At 37.2% G+C, this 25,046-nt stretch overlaps 3 protein-coding genes across 6 annotated transcripts; 2 read left to right on the top strand and 1 right to left on the bottom strand.

The window, feature by feature from the left end:
* Nucleotides 1-4,819: 4,819 nt before the first annotated feature.
* Nucleotides 4,820-6,140, top strand: LOC106299188 (B3 domain-containing protein REM9-like). The gene is made up of 4 exons (XM_013735316.1): nucleotides 4,820-4,910; nucleotides 5,358-5,420; nucleotides 5,507-5,816; nucleotides 5,891-6,140. Exons 2-4 carry the CDS (start codon nucleotides 5,358-5,360, stop codon nucleotides 5,920-5,922), a joined length of 405 nt encoding a protein of 134 aa, XP_013590770.1. The 5' UTR covers nucleotides 4,820-4,910; the 3' UTR covers nucleotides 5,923-6,140.
* Nucleotides 6,141-7,558: 1,418 nt separating this feature from the next.
* LOC106296338 (extensin-2) lies at nucleotides 7,559-11,070 on the top strand. The gene is made up of 3 exons (XM_013732453.1): nucleotides 7,559-8,238; nucleotides 8,467-8,630; nucleotides 8,709-11,070. The coding sequence occupies exons 1-3, from the start codon at nucleotides 7,601-7,603 to the stop codon at nucleotides 10,880-10,882; spliced, it is 2,976 nt and encodes a 991-aa protein (XP_013587907.1). The 5' UTR covers nucleotides 7,559-7,600; the 3' UTR covers nucleotides 10,883-11,070.
* A 117-nt stretch (nucleotides 11,071-11,187) lies between these two features.
* On the bottom strand, nucleotides 11,188-12,623 carry LOC106296339 (histone H2A variant 1). 4 transcript variants are annotated; one of them, XM_013732454.1, is made up of 3 exons: nucleotides 12,542-12,623; nucleotides 12,279-12,401; nucleotides 11,188-11,644 (listed from the first exon to the last, which is right to left on the bottom strand). In XM_013732454.1, the coding sequence occupies exons 2-3, from the start codon at nucleotides 12,390-12,392 to the stop codon at nucleotides 11,348-11,350; spliced, it is 411 nt and encodes a 136-aa protein (XP_013587908.1). In that variant the 5' UTR covers nucleotides 12,393-12,401; nucleotides 12,542-12,623; the 3' UTR covers nucleotides 11,188-11,347. The 4 variants fall into 4 exon arrangements, with proteins under 4 accessions (XP_013587908.1, XP_013587911.1, XP_013587910.1 ...); XM_013732457.1 differs by having other exon boundaries at nucleotides 12,279-12,439; nucleotides 12,542-12,622; XM_013732456.1 differs by having other exon boundaries at nucleotides 12,279-12,451; nucleotides 12,542-12,617.
* Nucleotides 12,624-25,046: the final 12,423 nt, after the last annotated feature.

Genomic DNA, 25,046 nt, shown 5'->3' with positions numbered 1-25,046 from the left:
TCTTGCAACCAGCTTTGTCTTCTTCCTTTCTGGTTTCCCATTAGCTAGGTACTTGATGGTGAAGAGAATGCGACTTGTTACTGCTCTCTTTCCTTTGGGAAGCTCAGTTTCATACCAAGTATCATTCTTGATCATGGCATTGATTTCATCTCCAGCTGAATCTCTCCACTCATCCAGTTACCTTGCATCTTCATAAGTCTTTGGAATGTACTCTTGATCTAGATTGCTGATGAAGACTACATGCTCTTGAGGGTAACTCGCCAAATAACAGGTTGCTTGGATAGGATGAACCACTGCATTATTGTTGAAGTATACTTTTGTGTTGACCCACTTGGATGGTTTCTTCACTCTAGTGCTTCTTCTCAAAGATTGAATCTGTTGCTCTTCTACCAATGCCTCTTCCTGCTCTTGTTCTCCACTACACTGATCTTCACTAGACTGATTAGATTCAGCTCCATCTTGATCTTGTGTTGCGGCTGAATCATCTTCTTGTTGTTGTGATTCAAGTTCATTTCCCTCTTCAGGATCATGATGGACTGTTTCTATACTTGGTGCAACTTCATCAACAACTGGAGGTGTTGGAGAAGTTCTTGGTACTCTGGTCTGAGGCTGGCTAATGCCTAAGATTTCCATAATAATTCTCAAGTTTTTTGCCCTATCTGAAGGTCCTTGTGAGAGATCTTGAAGGCTTTCCAAACTCTTCTCATCATAGTACCCTTTGGATTCCACAAACTTCACATCTCTTGAGACACGAACCCTTCTTGACTCTGGATCATAGCACTTATATCCCTTCTGAGTTAGAGAGTAACCAATGAACATAGCCCTTGAGCTTTTAGCATCAAGCTTGTTCCTCTGCTCCCCTGGTATCAACACAAAACAGAGGCACCCAAATACATGCAAGTGGTCCAAAGATGGCTTGGTCTTGTTTCGGACCTGAAATGGAGACAGGTCGTTGAGGACTTTAGTTGGAGTCCTATTGATCAGATAAGTAGCAGACATCACAACATCGCTCCAAAATCTTTTTGGAACATTGGTGTGGAACATCATTGATCTTGCTACCTCCATCAAGTGTCTATTCTTCCTCTCGGCAACTCCATTCTGTTGAGGAGTGTAAGGACAGCTTGTCTGTTGAGTAATCCCATGTTGAGCAAGATATTGCTTGAATGTCTGACTTGTATACTCTCCACCATTATTTGATCTTAGAATTTTCAGCTTGGCATTGAAATTGTTGCAGATATGGGTATGGAAATTCTTGAAAGCATCCAACACCTTGTCCTTAGACTGAATCAGTGTCACCCAAGTGTATTTGGACTTCTCATCAATAAAGGTGACAAAGTATTTGTGGTTCTTTCTGGACACACACGGAGCAGTCCACACATCAAAGTGAACTAGGTCAAAACATCTCTCAAAGATGGTGCTCGACTTTGGAAAGATTGTTCTATAATGCTTCCCCAATATGCAAGCTTCACAATCATCATTCTTGAAGACCGCACCTGGAAGCATCAGGTTTAGGGCTCTGGTATAAGGATGTCCCAGCCTAGCATGCCATAATGTGCTATCAACCCCGCTGGAGGTACTGGCCAAACAACGAGAAGTAGATGGTCCAAACACCCATGTATTCTGAAGATGATAGAGCTCGTTGTGAATGTGCCATTTTCCAATCACCTGGCATGTCTTTAAGTCTTGAAATTTAAGCTCATCTGGTTTGAAGACAACATGACAACTAAGATCAACCGTAGCCTTCCTCACTGATAGCAGATTTGATGTAAACTGAGGCATATACAAGGCAGTTTATTCCCTATCAAACAACCTAAGGTTCCATATCCCTTCTATCTTAACCTTATCACCATTTGCTATAAGAACATTCTCTGAGGCGGGCTGGGCATCACTAATCAAGTTCCTATCACTAATCATGTGATGGCTTGCTCCTGAATCTATAATGATAGGTTTAGAGTCAAGAGAGTGTGTGCCAGCCTTCTTGGATGAGATAAAGGCTTCGATAATGGCATGTAGGTCACTCATGGTCGCTGGACCGTCAGTGTTGGCTGCACTATCAATACTTCTACACGTTCCTCCTTCATTTGAACCACCAATGACAGATGAATACATGGTTTTTCCTTGAATCGATGGATGCTCAAACTCCTTGATTACACTCCTGGCAAGATTCAAAACACTTCTTCTTCGCATATTCCGCTTCTTATGTTGTTCCTTAGCTTTCTTGTACTCTGGAACTAACACCATGATTGATTTCTCCCTCATGGAGGGTTTAGCCCAGTGGATAATAGACTGTTCCTACTGGTTTTGAGATAGACTGGACTTTGATGAAGCTTTTTCCGGATATGGCTGAAGCTTTCTTGAGTTCCAGAGAATAAGGTATACTCCTTTATCTTGAGTGTTGGTGAAGTTCTTCTCTATTGGAAGACCTTTGGACCAGTGGATAAAAGGATGTATCCAACATATTTTGAAGATAATCTGAGAAAGAAATAGATTTGCGGAAGTTTTTGTGAGGTTCAGAAGCATAAGGTTCTGATACCATGAAAGAATATGAGATGTAGTAGAAGTTTAGTTTCCGAAGAATGAAGAATAGGAAAGAGAGAGAGAAAATGAGAGAGATAGAGATTTCAAAGTGTAAGAGAGAATGAGAGAATAATTTCCTTAATTATTTTTTGTAGTCTACAACTGAATATATACGGAGGACTACACATAAAAATAAACTAAACAAATAAGACTGATGTGACAAGTCCTCAACAGCTCTTAATTCTAATTCAAATAGTTTCTAAATGGCGCTAGGGATGGCAATCAAGGATCTGGACCGCGGGCCTGGTCCGTAAAAGCTTGCTGCAGGGCGGGATTGGGCCTCCATTTGGTAAGCCCGCAAAATTGTGGGCCTCGCGGGACGGGTTCAAAGCGGAACGGGTCGAAAGCGGGATGGGTCGAAAGCGGGACAGGTCGAAAGCGGGATGGGCTACAGGTTAACCTGCGGGATTTTGAAGACCCGCAACCCTAAGTCCCCATTTCTGCTTTCACCTAAAACATAGAGAGAGAGAGAGAAGGCGATTCGACGTTATGTAGCTCCGGTGATGGTGGTTTCAGGGTCGATGATGCTTCCGGTCTCCCAAGCGCCTTCGATCTGCACCGGTGGAGCTTCTTCGAGTCATCATAAGAAATTTGAAAAGTACTCACTTTCCACCGAAGAAGATCTAGTTCCCGCAATGGGTCCTTCATTGTTTTGCTTATATGTATTTGTTCACATTATCATACATTTTGGAGTTTTAGGTTTCAATATATTTTTAAATGACTTCTATTATTCTTATTTGCAAAAGATGAAGTTGATAGTGAAGAAGAGAAATCTCCATCTTTTTGTCGCTTGTTGGTGATAAAGATGAAGAACAAGAAGTGTGATTGGTGTTTTCTTTTTATTTGTTTTTGGGAATAGCATCTTTGATTTGGTGTTTGTTCTATTTAATTTTGGATTCAGAAAACTAAAACATTTGTTATGAACTTATGAGTTATAATATTTGGATTCAACAACTAAAGTATTCTTTATTTTTAAAATGTTTGGAGTTTAACAAAAGTAAATAAACTAGTGTTTTGATCCAACTAACAAGTGTATTGCCTTATCCAGTTCAATCATTGATTAAACTCACTTACTGAGACATCATGAAACTGATGAAGCGTCTTGAATAATGTCTTGAAGCGTTCAGAAGTCATATGTCCGTTTGTAATTCTATGTCCCGCGGGCCGATCCGCAAAGGCCTACATGTTTTGCGGTACGGGTTCGGTCAGCCATTTTGAAGACCGCAGCCCGCACGGGTCTGACCCGCCGTGACCCGATCGAAGACGAGTCCACTGCGGTACGGGACGGATCAACCTGTTTGACATTCCTAAATGGCGCCGTGGATGCGTTGCCGTGTATGGGTTGGCTCCTCAACGGTCACCGTGGATGAGTTGGCTCTTCTTCTCAATAATCACCTCGTGTTTCCATCGCCTCTCCTCTACACAGTTGCGTCAAGCCATAGTCGTAGACCCTCCACCGCCGGCATAATCCATCCTCTGCGCTTCACCATCTAACCCCATTACATCAGGACTTCAAGACCCATTCGGCCCTACTTCGCCGCTGCATCTCCGCCCCTTCCGCTACGCCCCTCTCCTTCTCCGGTTAGCACCACTGTATCATCTCCAACCGGATCCGCCGCCATCAAATCTAGAAGCGCCATCTCCAAACAAAAAGAGGTCAAACGTAAACATGCTTCTGAAACTTGGGCTGTAGAAATAGGTTTTAACCCTATTTTCAGCTTCATTCGGGTATATTGTTTATTGGGTCTCTTACCCATATCCAATACTATTGTCAACAGGAAATTTAATTTCCAATCCAGGCAGAAAAAGCCTTATTACGTCACTTTTGTCTACGGTTCTGGAGACTCGTATCTCTTTCAAACCCCACCAGTTAGGCATTTCAATATGCTCTTCCGATCACCGGCACAAGTGAACCTTTTCTAAGGGTCTTCTCTCTCCTTGGCGATTACTATTTTTCGTTATACTGTATATCGTAGTGTTTTTCAGCTATTGTCTTACCGCCGGATTCCACTAAACTCATTGGGCCTTTAAACTAATATAAAAATTGGTGTTAAAAAGGTACGCATGTGATTCTAAGAGCAGCTGCAACGGGAGATCGTTGATGGTCCTTAGCGCATAATCATATGCTTTTGGGATTATAATAATATTATTTGAGCTAAATAAGCTAATGATTAATCCTTACATAAGGATTTGATCCTTAGAGACGTGGCAGCGGGTGATTCGTTGGTCGGCTTGCGTCTTTCGTATACCAAAAAAAAAATCATTTTCGATCGAAGCGGAGAAAAAAAAAAAGCTCTCGAGGAAAGACGAATTGGAACCGTCCCGCTACGAAGGTAAAATCGAACCCTTCTCTTGCCGATTTAGGGATTTAGATTAGGTTCGATGTTGTTTTCCTGTCAATTTAGTGTTCGGTTTTGTGTTTTCAATCGATTTGGGGTCATTTACGTTTGAAATTAGGTTTTCGAAAAACTAGGTTTTCAATAGATTTGGGGTTTAGGTTGTTTGTAGTTAGGGTTTGAAAAACATTTTGGTTTCAAACGATTTGGGGTTTAGGTCGTTTGTAGTTAGAGTTTTGTGTTTTCTGCTCAAGTGTTTTCGTTTGTTCTTAACTCGATCCCTCTGATTTGATAATCTTTGGTGATGATTTGTTGTCCTTTGTTCTTACTCGGGTTTTTAATTGATTTGATAATCTTCTCGTTTGTTCTTTTATCCCTTTACTCTGATTTAGTTTGCTTGGAAACTCATTGTTGATATTGTTTACATTCGTTTCTTGTTTGCAGATGGCGAATCCACATGAACCTCATTTCTTAAAGCCTCTGCTTCCTGGTTTCCACAGTGGCATCGTAAGAACCTCACTCTCTCTATTTGTTTACATTCGTTTATTGATTAGATGTATTTCTTGTTTGATTAACTTTGCCTTTTCTTGCAGACAATACCACTTGGCTTCTTCTCAAAGCACATAGAAAGGAAGACGAACCAGAAAACATGGAAACTAAGATCGGACGCTTCAGATAAAATTTGGGAAGTGATACAAGAAGGCATGAGACTCACCGGAGGTTGGAAAGATTTCGCCACAGCACATGACCTTCGAATCGGTGACATTGTCATCTTCAAACACGAAGGAGACATGGTGTTTCATGTCACTCCTTTTGGTCCTAGCTGTTGTGAGATTCAGTATACAGATCCTGACATCAACAAGGAAGAAGCCGACGCGGGTGATGCTGATGACAATGAGATTAGTAAGTTTCAATCAAACTTGTTTCCTCTTTTACTACATTGCTTCTGCTTTAACTTGTTTTGTCTTGTTCTGCAGCTCACATTGCTTCTAGCTCACGGATGATTTAGGAGTGATTGTGACCGGAAATAGATATCTCTTTTGCTGTGTTTCCTCTCTATCAAACTTGTTTCCTCTCTTGCTAGTTATCTCTTTCGGTTTGTTTCGTCTCTATCAGAACTTGTTTCCTTTTCTTTCCTTTTGGTACTACTGTAAAATCTTGTTGCTACAACTCGAAGTTGCCACAAGTGTAATCTTGTTTCTTATCTTATATGCTTCTCTTATGTTATTTTCGGCTAAGGCTACTGTGTTAAACTTGAATTTGGCTTGTAAACATTTTTAAACTTGTATCAAACGTAGATATTTTTAAACTTCTATCACACTTATAGAAACCATACTAAATGAAACTTATAGTTTTAAGAAGATAAACTTATACATAAGATAAGAAAAACTAATAGAAATTCTTTAGCTTATAACTTATAATTTTTTTAAAAAAAAATTGACATTGTAAAACTTATAGTTTTTAAACTTATACATTTTTAAACTTCTCTTTTTTTGTATCTTTATTTTTAATCATGCAATTAATAAAATTTCAATTTCAATTTAAAAAGAAAAAAATTATTCCTAAGGACTCCATCTTCGGTAACACCATTGGACGAGCAATTTTGATTCGAATCCTTAACTATTCAAACAACAACTAAAAAGAAAAAAAAATTATTAAAAAAATGCTAAGGATTCATGGGTTGGTCTCACCATTGCACATGCTCTAAGCTTAAAATTTACAAAAGCTACAAATTATTTCAGTTTTCCGATTTATTCTCCGAGTAACTCCGACTTGCCATGGTTCCTAACTGTTCCACGTTTTTCCAGCGATTAATCAACCGAGCTGGCCGCATTTTCCAACAGGGATTTGTTGTATTTTTTTTTCTTTGCTTAACTACTTGTGCTGTATTTGACAGCCGGGTTCGCTATCTAGGTGGAAATTGTCTTCCTTCCCCTCACTGGTGAATCTGAAATCTCTCAGCATATTGTAGTTTAACTAATCCATTTTGAATATAACTTAGCCTTTTGGTATACATTATAACGTACCTATATCCCTAATAAATATTGTATATATATTCACGTAAAAAGAGAGCACGCATGTGAAGATGAACATTTACATGATAGTCAGTTAAGAAAAATGTACGTGCACTGATCCAAGTATAGAGTTTATGAAAACATTAAAATTTTATAATCTAATATTCGATAAATCAATAAATATAATAAACTAATAATTCTTTGTTTCCAATTGGTTTGTGATGAATTTGTAATTGTAGTTAATGAATAATGACACGGGTTGACAAAAAAAAGAGGAATAATGGTCCCGACTCCCAAAAGAAAAATGACCAGATAATTGAATAAAACGGGGCAATTAATCTAATAATCATAATCAAAGAAAGATAAACAAATTAGCTCAATGAACCAAATGATGCGCCCATGATGTAAGAAGTTCTTCTTGAACTTGTCATAAAAAAATGGAAAATGGCTCGTTGACTCTCTCGAGACGTTCCTGCACGTCTCATACAAGCATCGTGTAGACATGCCTCCACGATTAGTTAGAAGGAGTCCAAAACAGGGATAAGAAACTGTATAGCTGGATGTAGAGAAATGCTTTGCTATATAAACCCATGACCACAATTCTTACAACACAAACCAAAACAAGAAAAATAAACCAACGTAAAAGCGTTGGTAGAGAAAAGGCAAATAACAATGAGATCTTCTTCAAGGATGGGGTCTTCAACCCATCTCATCTACGCTCTAGGCGTGATCATCATGGCAACAATGGTTGCTGCGTATGAACCAGTGACATTGCCACCACTCCCGTCATATTCACCATCTCCAAAGGTAGAATACAACACTCCTCCCCTACCGTACATTAGCAATTCTCCACCACCACCAACATACTATTCTCCATCACCAAAGGTTGATTACAAATCTCCACCACCACCATATGTCTACAGTTCTCCGCCACCACCACCATATTATTCACCATCTCCAAAGGTTGAGTACAAATCTCCTCCTCCACCATATGTCTACAATTCTCCACCACCACCATACAATTCACCATCTCCTAAGGTCGAGTACAAATCTCCACCACCACCATATGTTTATAGTTCTCCTCCACCACCTCCTTACTACTCTCCATCACCAAAAGTAGATTACAAGTCTCCTCCACCACCATATGTCTACAGTTCTCCACCACCACCACCATATTACTCACCATCTCCCAAGGTTGAGTACAAGTCTCCTCCACCACCATATGTCTATAGTTCTCCACCACCACCTCCGTATTATTCTCCATCACCGAAGGTAGATTACAAATCTCCTCCTCCACCATATGTCTACAGTTCTCCACCACCACCATATTATTCTCCATCTCCCAAAGTAGACTACAAATCTCCTCCTCCACCATATGTCTACAGTTCTCCACCACCACCATACTATTCTCCATCTCCTAAGGTAGACTATAAGTCTCCTCCACCACCATATGTCTACAGTTCTCCACCACCACCACCATATTAATCTCCTCCTCCACCATATGTTTACAAGTCTCCTCCACCACCATATGTTTACAGTTCTCCACCACCACCATACTATTCTCCATCTCCTAAGGTAGACTATAAGTCTCCTCCACCACCATATGTCTACAACTCCCCTCCACCACCTTATTACTCTCCATCACCTAAAGTAGACTACAAGTCTCCACCACCACCATATGTTTACAGTTCTCCACCACCACCATATGTCTACAGTTCTCCACCACCACCATATGTCTACAGTTCTCCACCACCACCATATGTCTACAGTTCTCCACCACCACCATATTATTCTCCATCTCCCAAAGTAGACTACAAGTCTCCACCACCACCATATGTTTACAGTTCTCCACCACCACCATATGTCTACAGTTCCCCACCACCACCTCCATACTACTCCCCATCACCGAAGGTTGACTATAAATCTCCTCCTCCACCATATGTCTACAGTTCTCCACCACCACCATATGTCTACAGTTCCCCACCACCACCTCCATACTACTCCCCATCACCGAAGGTTGACTATAAATCTCCTCCTCCACCATATGTCTACAGTTCTCCACCACCACCATACTACGCTCCATCTCCAAAAGTATACTACAAGTCTCCTCCACCACCATATGTTTACAGTTCCCCACCACCACCATATTACTCACCATCGCCTAAGGTTGTATACAAATCTCCTCCACCCCCATATGTCTATAGTTCGCCTCCACCACCATACTATTCACCTTCTCCAAAGGTACACTATAAATCTCCACCACCACCTTATGTTTACAGTTCCCCACCACCACCATACTATTCACCTTCCCCTAAGGTACACTACAAGTCTCCACCACCACCATATGTCTACAGCTCTCCACCACCACCATACTATGCTCAATCTCCTAAAGTATACTACAAGTCTCCTCCACCACCATATGTTTACAGTTCCCCACCACCACCATATTACTCACCATCTCCAAAGGTTGTATACAAATCTCCTCCACCTCCATATGTCTATAGTTCTCCTCCACCACCATACTATTCACCTTCTCCGAAGGTACACTACAAATCTCCTCCACCACCTTATGTTTACAGTTCCCCACCACCACCGTACTACTCACCTTCCCCTAAGGTTTACTACAAGTCTCCACCACCACCATATGTCTACAGCTCTCCACCACCACCATACTATTCACCATCCCCTAAAGTACCATACAAAGCGCCAAAACACCCTCATGTATGTGTTTGTCCACCACCTCCTCCATGTTATAGTCCATCACCAAAGACAGTATACAAATCTCCACCACCACCATATGTCTACAGTTCTCCACCACCACCATACTATTCTCCATCCCCTAAAGTATACTACAAATCTCCTCCACCACCGTATGTCTACAGTTCTCCACCACCACCGTATTACGCACCTTCCCCTAAAGTGTACTACAAGTCTCCACCACCACCACCATACTACTCACCATCTCCTAAGGTAGAGTACAAGTCTCCTCCACCACCGTATGTTTACAGCTCACCACCACCGCCATACTACTCACCATCTCCTAAAGTAAACTACAAATCTCCTCCACCACCATATGTCTACAGTTCTCCACCACCACCACCATACTACTCACCTTCTCCAAAGGTTGATTATAAGTCTCCTCCACCACCATATGTCTACAGTTCTCCACCACCACCACCATACTACTCACCTTCTCCAAAGGTTGATTATAAGTCTCCTCCACCACCATATGTCTACAGTTCTCCACCACCACCACCATACTACTCACCTTCTCCAAAGGTTGATTATAAGTCTCCTCCACCACCATATGTCTACAGTTCTCCACCACCACCACCATACTACTCACCTTCTCCAAAGGTTGATTATAAGTCTCCTCCACCACCATATGTCTACAGTTCTCCACCACCACCATACTACTCACCATCGCCTAAGGTAGACTACAAATATCCTCCACCACCTTACGTCTACAGCTCTCCACCACCACCGTACTACTCACCTTCCCCTAAGGTTTACTACAAGTCTCCTCCACCACCGTACGTTTACAGCTCTCCTCCACCACCATATTACTCACCTTCCCCTAAAGTGTACTACAAGTCTCCTCCACCACCATACGTTTACAGTTCTCCACCACTACCATATGTCTACAGCTCACCACCACCACCACCATACTACTCACCATCTCCTAAAGTAGAGTACAAGTCTCCTCCACCTCCATACGTCTACAGTTCTCCACCACCACCATACTACTCACCTTCCCCAAAAGTTGAGTACAAATCTCCATCACCCCCATATGTCTACAGCTCTCCACCACCACCACCATACTATTCACCATCTCCTAAAGTAGACTACAAATCCCCTCCACCACCATACGTCTACAGTTCTCCACCACCACCATACGTCTCACCTTCCCCAAAAGTTGAATACAAATCTCCACCACCAGCTTCGTATTACTGAAAACCAGTAAATGCGGGTATTAAATAAGCTTTCCAGTATTATTTGATTTCAAATATTTTCTTCTTGTTACATGTGTGCAATCAATTTCAATTTTCTTGAGAATGTGGACTAATAACATGGCTACAATACCTTTATATGGTTTCATATGTTCTCTTTTATTTAATTACTACAAAGATTTCTTGCGGTCTGTTTGTCATTCTTTGCAATGAGCCAATGATTATGTATTGCCTATTCTTGACTAGGCAGCTTTGGATAACCACGTAATCCTTTTAACTTGAGTTTTTTTGTATATGGATCGCATACGCTAAACAAGAAGCCTAAGAGTTAAAATTAAACGTACACATGATGATGTCCAGAAAAGAGCAACACACTAGTCAGAGAACTAAGGAAAGAAAAGCAGTCCAACACAAACACCATAAGCTACTAATTAGTAGATCCTATAACCTCAGTGCTTAAGAAACAAAATCACTCGTTAGTGGTTTTGTTGATAAGAGACTTGTGGATGTGAGGGATCACACCTCCTCCAGCAATGGTTCCTTTGATGAGCGTGTCAAGCTCCTCATCACCTCTGATTGCCAACTGCAGATGCCTTGGAGTTATCCTCTTCACTTTCAGATCTTTGCTTGCGTTCCCAGCTAACTCAAGAACTTCTGCAGTCAAATACTCCAGAATTGAAGCCGTGTAAACAGCAGCAGTGGCACCAACTCTCCCATGTGCTGAAACCCTGGTCTTGAGTTGCCTATGAATACGACCCACTGGAAACTGAAATAATCAAAGAAAGAGAAACAGCATCCAAGTGAGATTTCATGCAAATACAATGCAAAGTGAGCCTCCCCCATCATACGACTGATCTTTCTACATTAGATATCAAAACAGAGCAGGAATAAGTGACAAGGAAAACAGAACATACATGGTAAATAAATAAAAAGGTCTACACACTGATTTATATACAGACAAAGTAAAATTAAACAAAGTCAAGCACATCCTTTATCTTGCTAAAGAGCTTCACTTGCCTACTTGTTCTATAGACTAATCACAGCCTTATGTGCCATTATCATCAAAAGGGCACTTCCCAAACGAAACTTACAAAACCGACCTCACGAGAACACAAAGCAAACTTCAGAGCAATGGAGTCTCTGGGCCTTTAAAGACACAACTAGCTAGACAACTTGGGGGGCTCCTAACATATGACGTATGACAAAACATCAGGAACACATCTACACAAGGCATGGTAAAGCAAAACATTTTTACTCTCCAACCACAAGAGAAAAGACTATAAAATCCTGCAACTGCATAACATAACTCTTCTCGACTCCAAACTACTTTTGGACAAGAATAAGAGTCAAAGAAGTCAACTTTCAACGAGCCCAAGAAGCTAGAGTTTGAAGGTGATCACCTGAATACCGGCACGAGCAGAGCGAGACATGGGTTTCTTCTTGTCCTTGTCTTTGTCTTTGTTAGCAGCCATCGTCTTTGCAGCTACGAGTCCTTTACCTCCCTTGCCTGCCATGTTCGCTCACTTCCGGATCCAACCAAAAACAAGAGACAAAACAAGATCTGCTGAAAAAACTGATGAAGATTCGGAGAATCTAAGAGAATACTACAACAAACAAGACAAGATCTGAAGGGTTTGGTGGATTAGAGGGAAGAGAGAAATACCTGAGAAGACGACGACGAGAAAGGCGATGAAATGAAACCTAGATGAGTTGAATTGAATGTGCGTTTTAAAATTAAAAGTTTGGTAGGCTTTTTTAAATATTTTTAAAAATCTTGGGGGGGGGTGGAACCTTATTAGAACTTGGCGGTTACAAATTTTTGCTTGGGGCTTTTTAGAAAGTTTTCCACATTTTGCCATTTTACCCTCCATCTCTTAGCAAACTTTTAAAGGCTCTCATTATTTGTCTACAAAATATTGTTTTTTAACTTAGTAAGCCTAGGGGAAACAAAAACTATAAATCTAAATAGCTTAAAAACGCGGATGAAGTTTGTTAATTAAGAAGTTTTCATACCGCGTCCTTAAGGGCACGTGTCATCTAGCAATAGAAAGAGGGAAGGGATCGGGTAACTCACGTGTCGGTCTCGAAAAAAAATTCATCGTTTTCCTATTCTCTCTTCACGGCGATCTCTCGGCGATTTGAACCAAGACAGCATACCGATTTGTTCTCGCTCACTCCACACCGTTTTTTCCTGTCATCCAAGCTTCTCCGCCGATTCATTACCAAACCAGGTATGTGTTCTTCCTCTTTCCTCCGTTAAGAGTAAATCGTCATTGTCGATCTATCTCGAACATATCTGGGTTTGGTTGCTATTTTTTGTGATGAAATGATTGGCGATTGTGATTGCATGCTTGGTTAGAGTAAATAAAACGAGATTTAGATTGCCGATTGTGAATGCCCAAAAAAAAATGGATTCTTAATAAGTTTATGCGTAATTGAGTAATATATAGTTGGTTTGTATAACAAGTGTTGCGGTTTTAGTTGAATGCCCAAAAAAAAAAATTTGCGAATCATAATTACTTCAATCTGACTCTTGTGGTTGTGATTCTTGAATTCGACCGTTCTTTTATGCTTAATTGAGTAATATGTAGTTGTTTGTATAACAAAGGTTGCTGTTTCTGTTAAATGCCCAGATGCCTACGGCTCTTTTCAATACAATTGATCGTCGAGCAAGACTTCGGGATAGACCAGTTCATCGACAACTAAAACACGATTTGATTGAAAATATATGGGATAAATTTGAGAATCAAAATTAACGTATAATGTTTAAGTTTCTATAAATTGAAATTTGCTTTTATTTATAATGTTCTATGTTTTATGTTTTATGTTTTTTTTTAATGTTTTAATTGTAATTTTCTTTTCAACTTTGTCTAATAAATAATGTTTCTATTAAAATGTTATATGTTTTATTTGAAATACATCTTTATATGCTATTACTTATTTAAAAAAAAAAATTCCTAAGAGACAAGAAAAGTTTCTACCAATAATCTACACATTTACACATGTCTCTTAACTTTGTCTCTTAATCCTCAATATTAATAAAATATGCTAGGAACCTAAATTTAAGAAGTTTGCAATAATGTTGCTCTACTTCATCCCTTCCACAAAAATTATTCATTTTACATATATTGAAGTTTTGTGTTTTCAATACAATTTTAAGCTTGTTTACTAACTTTATCTATATTAATCAAGATAATTATTAAAAAATGATTGAACTTTGTGTCATTATTGTAATGAAAGTTATTCTTGACAATGCAAATCCCCAATAAATTAATCATGGAGCATTACAACATGTTTTCGTAGCCACGTGTCATCACGATGATGATTCTTAGAATCCTTTGAAATATAATTTGGTTCATATAAATATATATTATATCTTTTATTAAACTAACTATCAAATTGATTAGTAGTGTATAGAAGAATATTCTCAATTTTTTTCTTAAATAAAAGCTACATAATTACCTAATATGATTAACATATATATGACAGTTAATGATTATGAATAATACATATTTGATAACAATTTTTGTATCTTTTTTTAATTTTATATTATTAAATATGTGTGTCATTACTAGGATGATTCTTAGAATCCTTGGAAAAATAAGTTGGTTCATATAAATATATATTATATTTTTTATTAAACTAACTATCAAATTGATTAGTAGTGTACAAAAGAATATTTCAATTATTTCCTTAAAAAATTTACGAAATTACCTAATATGATTAACATATATATGACAGTTAATGATTATGAATAATAAATATTTGATAACAATTTTTGTATCCTCTTTTTTTTTTAATTTTATATTATTAAAATAAATTAAACAAGCACATTAAGCACATAATAAAAAAATTAGATTTTTATTATATGTTATATTTTGAATTATTTAAAATGACTATAAATTACTTAAAATAGTAAAAGTCCCACATTGAAAATTTTGTGATCAATGGTTTAACTTTTTTTTTCAAGCAAGATACAAATGATCATAAATCGTGTGAATATGAAGTTACATTAATAGATATATATATATATATATATATATATATATATATATATATATATATATAAATATTATTATATATATATATATATATATATATATATATATATATATATATATATATTAATAACACTTAAATTAAATTATATACTATATAAAAATATGGTAATTTCAAAATTTGCATTGGAAAAATATTGAGATCTTAATATATTAATTTTGAAATCTGTATTTATAAATCTTACTTTAAAAGTTTTGTGATTAAAAGTTTAAATTTTTGTTACAACAAATATACAAATGTTAATAAAATCATATAAATAGGAAGTGTCAATAATAACTATTTATATTAAAATACACTATATATATATGTGTGTGTGTTAATATCACTAAAGTTTAATTATATACCATATTAAGTAAATAAAATGATTATTTTGATTTATTTATCAAAAAGATGATTGTAAATAAACAAAAAGGTATTGGTTTTGATTTATGTGTTTACTCTAATGTATATACTTTTATATATACAAATTAATATTTTTTAAATAGATGGTTTCTAATATGATATTTGATCATGACCATCCGAGAAATACACTTCTTCAAATCGAAGTGATTTTTAATAATGGAAGCACTATATATATATTATTTCATTCAGAGTAAATATTTTAGTCTTCATTTTTATTTCTAAAAAGTTTTTAATGAAATATCATGACAAGATTCAGTCACCTTCTTTTGAGTTTGTTCAAAGAATGAGAAATGTGAACATTCGTCTAATATTTGTTTCTCACTAATACCCTATCTAGCTATTACTTATAAGAATCAGATATTTGAACTATTTATTATATTTTTTCTGGTTTATCATTTAATAAATCAAACAGTTCATAGTTTATACATAGTTTACATATATTATATGTTTTAAATATATGTTTTATCGGTATACTCTTAAGTAATTAAACCTCAAAAGCGTAGATTAATAAATTAAGTAATTTGTTTTGTTGTTCTAGAATTATACAATTTTTAGAAAGAAATAGTGAATATATACTAGACATGCATTTATATTTCGAGTCTGCACTTATATATCTATAACAACTTGATTTGAACACTAACCTGTGAATACAGTTTTCCAATGATTTTCTTCAAAATTTTGATTCTTAAATATGTATCTGGAGTGAAACTAATTTTTACAGATGTCCATCTTTTTAAATTGACACTTATGTAATTCACCGAATTCACATAAGAAGTTAAAAAAACTCATATCAGTGAAGCAAAAACGAGAACGGAAGCACAATTGTATAGATGTAGAAAATAAAATTACTTATGGAGAGTTAATAGTAAAAAAATCGAGAGCAGAAAACCTAATCCTCTTTCATCATTTTACAATTGATGTTGCCTATCTGGTTTTGGTGATTTGTGTCATCCGCAAAACTTAATTTCTTTTTGTGCATATGAAGTCTTAACAATAATTAAAATGAGCTGTAATATGTTAATTCTTCAACAATGATGATACATTTAAAAAACTAACATTTGTATTCGTCATTTTACAATCTATAAAGATTGTAATATTGCAAAATGTTAAAACCATTTAATAAACAAACATTAATATAAAAAACTAACTCCACGCATGCGCGCGGATTATCATCTAGTTTGTTATTAAAATATGTGAAAAGCTCAAAATTTATATCTTTATAGAACGGAGGTGTATTAGTAAATGAAATTTTATCTGAACAAATATAGTAACAGTGTTGATTCCATAATTTACTTTTATTTTTGATTCCATAATTGATTATGTAATTTTATATTTATAACCATGCAAGTGTAACCTTTAAATGATCCATGAAGAACACAAGTGAAAAAATTGTTCTTAAATATCTTTTATGTTGATTCCGAAAGAAAAGAAACTCATATGATAATATATATAAAGAAAATAATCATTTTACCAAAGTAAAACAAACAGATATATGAATAACTGAGTAATGAAAATATCCAAATTTTCATAGAAATAAATAAATAAAACTAAATATCTAGAAATAGTTGGAAACATGTAAGGGAAATAATGATTAAAAACCAAATAAAAGACGAAAATCAAAATGTATATATTGTTAGTATGCTAAGCTTCAGCTTCTCTTCCATTCCGTATGTTATTTTGTAACATTTTCAATTCCTTTACGAGTGATTTGGTAATAGGCCCGGCCTTGAAATATTTTGGACCGGAAGCATAAAAGATTATCTATCTATTATAATAAAATTGCATTTTGTCACTTTTCTTTATGCCATCTCAGCTAAGACTACTCCAAAACTTGACATGCGGCACTCTTTCCATCAACTATTTCTTTTTTCTTATGCTAAGCTATTGAATTTTACATGTGTGCATCGTATGGGCTTTTCAAATACACATAGGATTCATAATTTAAATAATACTGAACCCTTAATTTCTAAGCCTAACAACTTTTACTTTTACTTTTAGATTGTGTTGTCGTATCATCTACCATAAACTTATTGATTTGCTAAACCTCCAAGGAAACGCTCCGAGACATCATTTCTATTGCCCTTATACAAAAAAACATGAATCACTTATATTCTTCACAAATCTTCATATCTTTTTTATTCATTAAAACACTTGCAATTACAAAATTAACCTCATGTAAAAGAAAATAAATTTAAAAAAAAATAAAAGTATTGTGTGTGTAGGTTGCGGTTGAATCTCTTTCAGTTTGCGTTTGGAACCCGACGACGTGAGCTCTCGACACGCCTTCTCTGGCTCTCCTCGCCCACTCGAAAGAGGAGATCCTAGCTTTAAAAAATAGATCGAGGGGCAATACAGATGATTTCTCAAACGCTCCCTCTCAGCTTTAACACCAAAATAATAACTCTTTCAATTATGTCATTCATTCATGCCACCCACTCCATGATTTGATGATTATTGATTCTCCTCCTCTCACCTCTTCTGTTATTCCGATTTACTGAACCTATATATGGATGGATGCAGATTATTATGAATTTCATCGCTTGCTCCACTCCCTTTCCTTTCCTTTCTTTACGTTTCAAACACAAGCTATGGTAATGGCCAATTCCCAGCTCTTACTTTATGAGTTGAAGTCCGGTCATTCTTGACTGACAGTTGTGACGCACAATAAAGCAGAGGGACACCTATTGTGTAAAGTCTCTGAAACGTTTCCAAGACGACTTTCTAGATCATTCTTCTTGTCTGGTTTTTAAATCAAGGTGGAATATGTTGGAGATAAACTTGAAGATAGCTTAGGATCCAAGTCATCCTTATCCTAATTATATTATGTTTAGAGTAATAATGTTTCCTAATGAGTTTAGGAATCAAGTCTTTATATAAGAAGATGGTGAGGTGTGCCATGAACTTATGAGTTTAGAGATTATTGTGAGAGTTTAAGTTTTGAGAGATTTTCTTAAGCTAATAAAGTGTGAGTTATAATCTTTGAGTTCATAAGTTATCGTTGAGATCATCACATTAGGTCAATAATTGGTATCAGAGCTAAATCAAATTCTGAAATCAAATTCTTTGAGCTATGGGTGATATAACGACGACCGTGGTTACAAAACCTAAGGAGGGATCCTCATCCATAAATTGCCCGATGTTAAGCACGACAAATTACACAGTATGGTCAATCCGGATGAAGATACTTCTTAAGGTTCATAAGGTATGGGAGATTGTGGAGACTGAGACAAACGAGATCGACAAGAATAATTTGGCTATAGCTCTTATCTTTCAATCCATTCCAGAAGCACTTATACTACAAGTTGGGGAATTATACACCGCGAAGAAAGTATGGGACGCTATAAAGGCACGCCATCTTGGTGCAGATAGGGTTAGAGAAGCTCGATTGCAAACTCTAATGGTGGAATTCGATCGCTTGAAGATGAAAGAAACCAAATCAATCGATGACTTCGTCGGCAAGCTATCAGAAATATCGTCAAAATCTGCGGCGTTGGGAGTGACTTTAGAAGAGCCCAAGCTTGTTAAGAAGTTCTTGTCAAGTTTGCCAAGGAAGAAGTATATACATATAGTGGCATCTCTATAGCAAGTTCTTGATCTAAACGTCACTAGCTTTGAGGTTATAATCGGTCGTTTAAAGGCGTACAAGGAACGGATCACTGAAGATGAGGGAGAAGGTAATGATGAGCAAAACAAGCTAATGTATGCTCACTCGGAGAATCAAAGCTCTCAGTCAAATCGTGATTATAATGGAGATTACCGAAACAGAGGACGCGGAGGAAGGTCATATGGAAGAGGACGAGGATGTGGAAGATACTATCGTGAGTTTTACATGTCGAAGATAACGTGTTTTCGTTGCGACAAGAATGGCCACTTTGCTTCAGAGTGTCCCGATAGATTACTTAAGCTGCAAGAGACGTATGAAAACAACAAGATCGACGACACACAGGAAGCAGATGGGCTCTTGATGAATGAAATCGTTTATCTCAATGAGAAGAACGTAAAACCAAAGGATTTTGAGACAGGATCCAACAACGATAGGATATGGTACTTAGATAATGGCGCGAGCAACCATATGACGGGAAAGCGAAGTTACTTCAAGACTATTGATGAGACGATAACAGGAAAGGTTAGATTTGGCGATGACTCAAAAATAGACATTAAAGGCAAAGGATCAATACTATTCATAAGCCTGAATGGAGCAGAAAAGGTACTAGCCGATGTCTACTACATACCAGATCTCAAAAGCAACATCATAAGTCTAGGACAAGCTACCGAGTCCGGGTGTGAAGTCAGAATGAAAGAAGAGTATCTTACACTCCATGACAAAGAAGGAAAGCTCATTGTACAAGCCAAAAGATCAATGAATCGACTCTATAAAGTATTAATGGATATAGTTGAGACAAAGTGTTTTCTCTCGACCGCTCAAACCGAATCTATCAGATGGCATGCTCGTTTAGGGCATATTGGAGAGAACTCAATGAAATCAATGGTTAAAGATCAACTGGTGTTGGGACTACCAAAGCTAACTATCGCAAATGGAACATGTTCATCATGTCTGTTAGGGAAACAAGCCAGACGACCCTTCCCAAATTCAACTTCATTCCGAGCAGAAAAAGCATTGGAGCTTATTCATGGTGACCTATGAGGACCTATCTCACCTCCAACAGTCGGCCAAAATCGGTACATATTTGTACTTATTGATGATTATTCTAGATACATGTGGTCAATACTTTTGAAAGAGAAAAGCGAGGCATTTGAGAAGTTCAAAACATTCAAGACTATGGTTGAAAGAGAAACAAAAGAGACGATCAGAACTCTGAGAACAGACAGAGGAGGTGAATTCACATCAAATGAGTTCAGATCATTCTGTGAAACCGCAGGCATTAATAGACATCTGACTGCTCCGTACTCACCTCAGCAAAACGGGGTAGTGGAGCGACGAAACAGAACCCTATTAGAGATGACAAGGAGTATTCTCAAGCATACAAAAGTTCCAAATTATTTATGGGGTGAAGGAGTAAGGCATGCGACTTATCTTATTAATAGAGTTGCAACGAGAGTTTTGAAAATGCAAACACCTTATGAAGCTCTAAGAGGACGAAAGCCTAACATTGAGCATCTTAGAGTGTTTGGCTGCATAGGTTATGCCAAAACAGACACACCACATCTACGAAAGCTAGATGACAGAACAAGAGTTCTAGTTCACTTGGGAACAGAACCAGGCTCTAAAGCCTATAGGTTATTTGATCCTCTGAACCGAACTATAGTTGTAAGCAGAAACGTCGTGTTTGATGAGAGCAAAACCTGGAACTGGAACATTTCAGCGAAGGATGGTATGAGTGATTCGGGTACTTTCAAAATACAGTTTAGCGAATATGGAAACAATGGCATAGAAGAAGATGAAGATGCAGAGAGTACTCATGATGATGATATAATGACAGACGATGATGAAAGGGAACAACACGAACCTATGGTGCCTTTTAATACAGAGCATACTCTACCCGAAGTGAGAAGATCAACTCGTGTAAGTAAAAGACCTGATTATCTAGAAGATTATGTGTTACTAGCAGAGATAGAAGGTGAGAGACTACTTTTGTTGCTGAATGAAGAACCAAGCGAGTTTCTTGAAGCCGTAGAAGAGAAAGTATGGAGAGAGGCATGTGATGATGAGATATCGAGTATAGTTAAGAATAATACATGGGATTTAGTAGACTTACCACCAGGAGAAAAGGCAATTGGTTTGAAGTGGATTTTCAAAATCAAAAGGAACTCAGATGGAACCATCAACAAACATAAGTCAAGACTAGTAGCAAAAGGCTACATTCAACGTCACGGTATAGATTATGAAAAATTCTTCGCTCCTGTAGCTCGTATTGAAACCGTACGTCTAATCATATCTTTGGCCGCTTCTAATGTATGGCAAGTGCATCACCTTGATGTCAAAACCGCTTTCTTGCATGGGGATTTGAAGGAGAACGTTTATGTAAGCCAACCAGAAGGATATGAAGTTAAAGGAAGTGAGAGTAAGGTATATAAGTTGAAGAAGGCTCTATACGGTTTGAAGCAAGCTCCAAGGGTGTGGAATGGGAAGTTAAACAAAGCTCTTGGAGAGTTAAGATTCGAAAAGTGTACTAAAGAGCCATCACTTTACCGGTTGAGGAAGGACGGGAACCTCTTGCTTGTGGCAGTCTATGTCGACGGTTTTCTTATAACAGGATCTCAGGTCGAGTTAATCAATGATTTCAAGAAGAATATGTCAGCAAAATTTGAGATGAGTGACCTTGGTCTTTTGACTTATTATCTTGGTATTGAGGTACTACAATATGATGGAGGAATCTCTCTAAGATAAGAGGGTTATGCGAAAAAGATATTAGAAGAGACAAACATGATCGAGTGTAACGCAACGCAATTTCCCATGGATGCCGGTCTGGTTCTTTCGAAATCAGGAGAAGACTCAAGCGTTGAAGAAAAGAACTACCGAAGGATTATAGGATGCTTGCGTTACTTTCTGCACACTAGACCTGACCTATCCTATTCTGTTGGTGTGCTGAGCAGGTATATGCATTCACCTAAGGAGTCACACTTTGCGGCGCTAAAACAAGTCCTCTGGTACGTGAAAGGAACTTACTCTTACGGGCTTGACTTCAAGAGATCAGAGAATGCAACGCTGATAGGATACAGTGATAGTAGTCACAATGTGGATGTCGATGATGGAAGAAGTACAACAAGCCATATGTTCTATTTGAATGATTGTCTCATCACTTGGTGTTCCCAAAAGCAAGAAACTGTTGCACTCTCATCCTGTAAAGCTGAATTCATGGCGGCCACTGAAGCAGCGAAACAAGCAATTTGGTTGAAAGAGTTGTTAGCTGAGATAGTAGAGAAGCCGTGTGAAAAGGTTGTGGTTCGGATCGACAATATATCAGCAATAGCGTTAACCAAGAACCCCGTTTTTTATGGACGAAGTAAGCATATCCATAAACGATATCACTTTGTAAGGGAATGCATAGACAATGATCAGATGGAGGTAGAGCATATCGCAGGGACACTTCAAAAGGCTGACATTTTGACAAAAGCCTTGGGACGCATCAAGTTTAAGGAGATGAGAGAACTGATTGGAGTGAAAGATTTGAGAAGTTACGATTTCAATTTTAAGGGGGTGATTGTTGGAGATAAACTTGAAGATAGCTTAGGATCCAAGTCATTCTTATCCTAGTTATATTATGTTTAGAATAATAATGTTTCCTAATGAGTTTAGGAAACAAGTCTCTATATAAGAAGATGGTGAGGTGTGCCATGAACTTATGAGTTTAGAGATTATTGTGAGAGTTTAAGTTTTGAGAAATTTTCTTAAGCTAATAAAGTGTGAGTTATAATCTTTGAGTTCATAAGTTATCGTTGAGATCATCACATTAGGTCAATAGAATATCGATTAAGGATTTTTCAGAAAATATGTGTTTACCTAATGATGATGATAATGCAGTGTAAATGATGATTATGAGGTTGTGAGGATGATGATGATGATGGTGCAGTGTGCCATTTGAAAATTTATAGGTATTTCCCTAGACAAGTTGACTGAGTCTTCTATTTCCCTCAGGGAGTCCCGTCGAGCAAATGAGATATCATCTTTGTTTTTCACTCTATATTCGCATTTAACTTGCTGAGATAATTTCTTGTGCTATTTTTGTTTGTGTGTGTTCTATTTTTGTTTAATTTTATCGTTCTCTGATGATTAGGTTACGGCAACGACAATCAGTCAACAGAACAACGTATGTCCTCTATGATCTTTCATCAAGCTTTGACGAGTTATTAATGTATATTTAAAGGTATACTTCTCTCACTTCTTTGGAAAATTTTGTTGTATGAGTCTTGGATTGTTACCTAACAATAGGTTTTTCTATGATTTTACATGCAGAGTCTTACACCGACCGAACCAATTTTATAGAATTTGTTTCCAACTTTTTTTGTATTAGCCAAGTATAAGATGATGATCTTATTATTCAAGAAACTGATATATGTTTCTGTTTCTCTTGCAGCAGGACGAGAATGCAATTGAGAAAAAAGGCGCCTCCTTCTCCGCTCCCAAGGTTCCGGGTGCATTTCTTCTGCAAAACCTTGACCTTACGGACACAAGTACACATGTTCGGTTTTATGTACATAGACTGGTGTTTATATATATCAAAACTTATTTTCCTAAATTTTGTTCTTACATGGTCTTTAATTCACCCTTTTGATTCTTCTCTCAGGATCTCCGGTCAATCTCCCTATCAAGAGTTGGTTGCAAAGGTTTTGCATGCAAATGAGTGACGTTTCCAAGGTATAGGAAACAATTTATTGAGTGTCTTCTTTTATTTCTGTTCTATGAATCTTTTATGTCATAAACGTTCTATGATGGTTGATATTTTTGATTTTGTTATTGCCAGATGAGCCACAAAACCATTTGCTTCAGAGTGTATGGAGCATGTTTTGTTTCATTGATGTGAAGTATCTAATTCTTCTATATGTGCGTGAATGTAGAATTATGTGAGAGGTGTAAGTCCACATAGTCTGTGATGAATAATACTCCATAGACATGAGATTTAAATGAGATTTAACGCGGTTTTGAATTACTAAATCCACCTAAGAGGACAAATTAGGTATCGTTGAGCCTGAAGATGGTTTCAATTGGTATAAAGGTGGAATTGGCTAACCGTGAATTATACTTTTTGGAATTAAGGGAAGATTCCTTACTTGATTTGCAACGGGTCAAGAGTCAATCTGTTTCGGAAGAGAGCCTGAAGAATGCACCAGTTCCTACGATTGTTTATGAGAACTTTGTCCACTGCGTTTTATTTATTGTGGATGTTGAATAAGAGGCACTCATCAGAATTTTTTCTTCATCAGAACCCTTGATAAGAAGGAACCAATTCCTGAGATTGTTCCAATGGAAGCTTTGTGATGCCCTTTACCATAAGCTTTGGAAACAGTTGAATCACTTGAAAAAGGTATTAAGGAGGAAAAATTAAGTAAGGGAAGATTCAAAACAGAAAAATGTATCAATGGATCAGCTGCAGTCACCAATTTATATTAAAATGAACAGGGTAGGAGATTGATATATTTGTAAACGATGGAGGCTCTATCATCACTACAAGAAAACGTCTCCATAACAACGAAGATTTACGACGAAAATATTTCCTCTTAAATTTACATAGTGTTTACAACGCAGTTACGAGGAGGCCAAATTTTGTCGTAAACTCCATGTAAATTTACGAGGAAATATTTTCGTCGTAAAGTCCATGTAAGTTTACGACGAAACTACGTGGAATGAGAAATACGTCGTAATCGTTACATCGACATTACAACGAAACATGTTACCGTTATATTTAGGTGAAAACGTGTATTCAATGTACTTTAACTTACCTAATTTCGTCCTAAAGTCGATGTAAATATTATGTTAAAACCATGTAAAATCCATGTAAAACATTCCTTGTAAAATCGTTGTTATATTTCAACTACACAACTCGAAAATTTCTCTATATATATGTCTTCCTCACAACACACAAACGGAAAAAAAATCAGAAAAAATAAAAATTCAAAAAAAAATCTAAGAAAAAAATGGCCGGTGGCGGTAGTATTTACGAGTTACGGAGTTGGATGTATTTGCACAAAGATTCCGACGGGAGGGTGACGAACGCATTTCTGAGCGGGCTAGAGACATTCATGCACCA

The sequence above is a fragment of the Brassica oleracea genome, chromosome C6 (assembly GCF_000695525.1).
Source record: "Brassica oleracea var. oleracea cultivar TO1000 chromosome C6, BOL, whole genome shotgun sequence".
Classification (NCBI taxonomy): Eukaryota; Viridiplantae; Streptophyta; class Magnoliopsida; order Brassicales; family Brassicaceae; genus Brassica; species Brassica oleracea.
The sequence above is the reverse complement of the archived record's forward strand: the minus strand, read 5'-3'. Positions and strand labels throughout refer to the sequence as shown.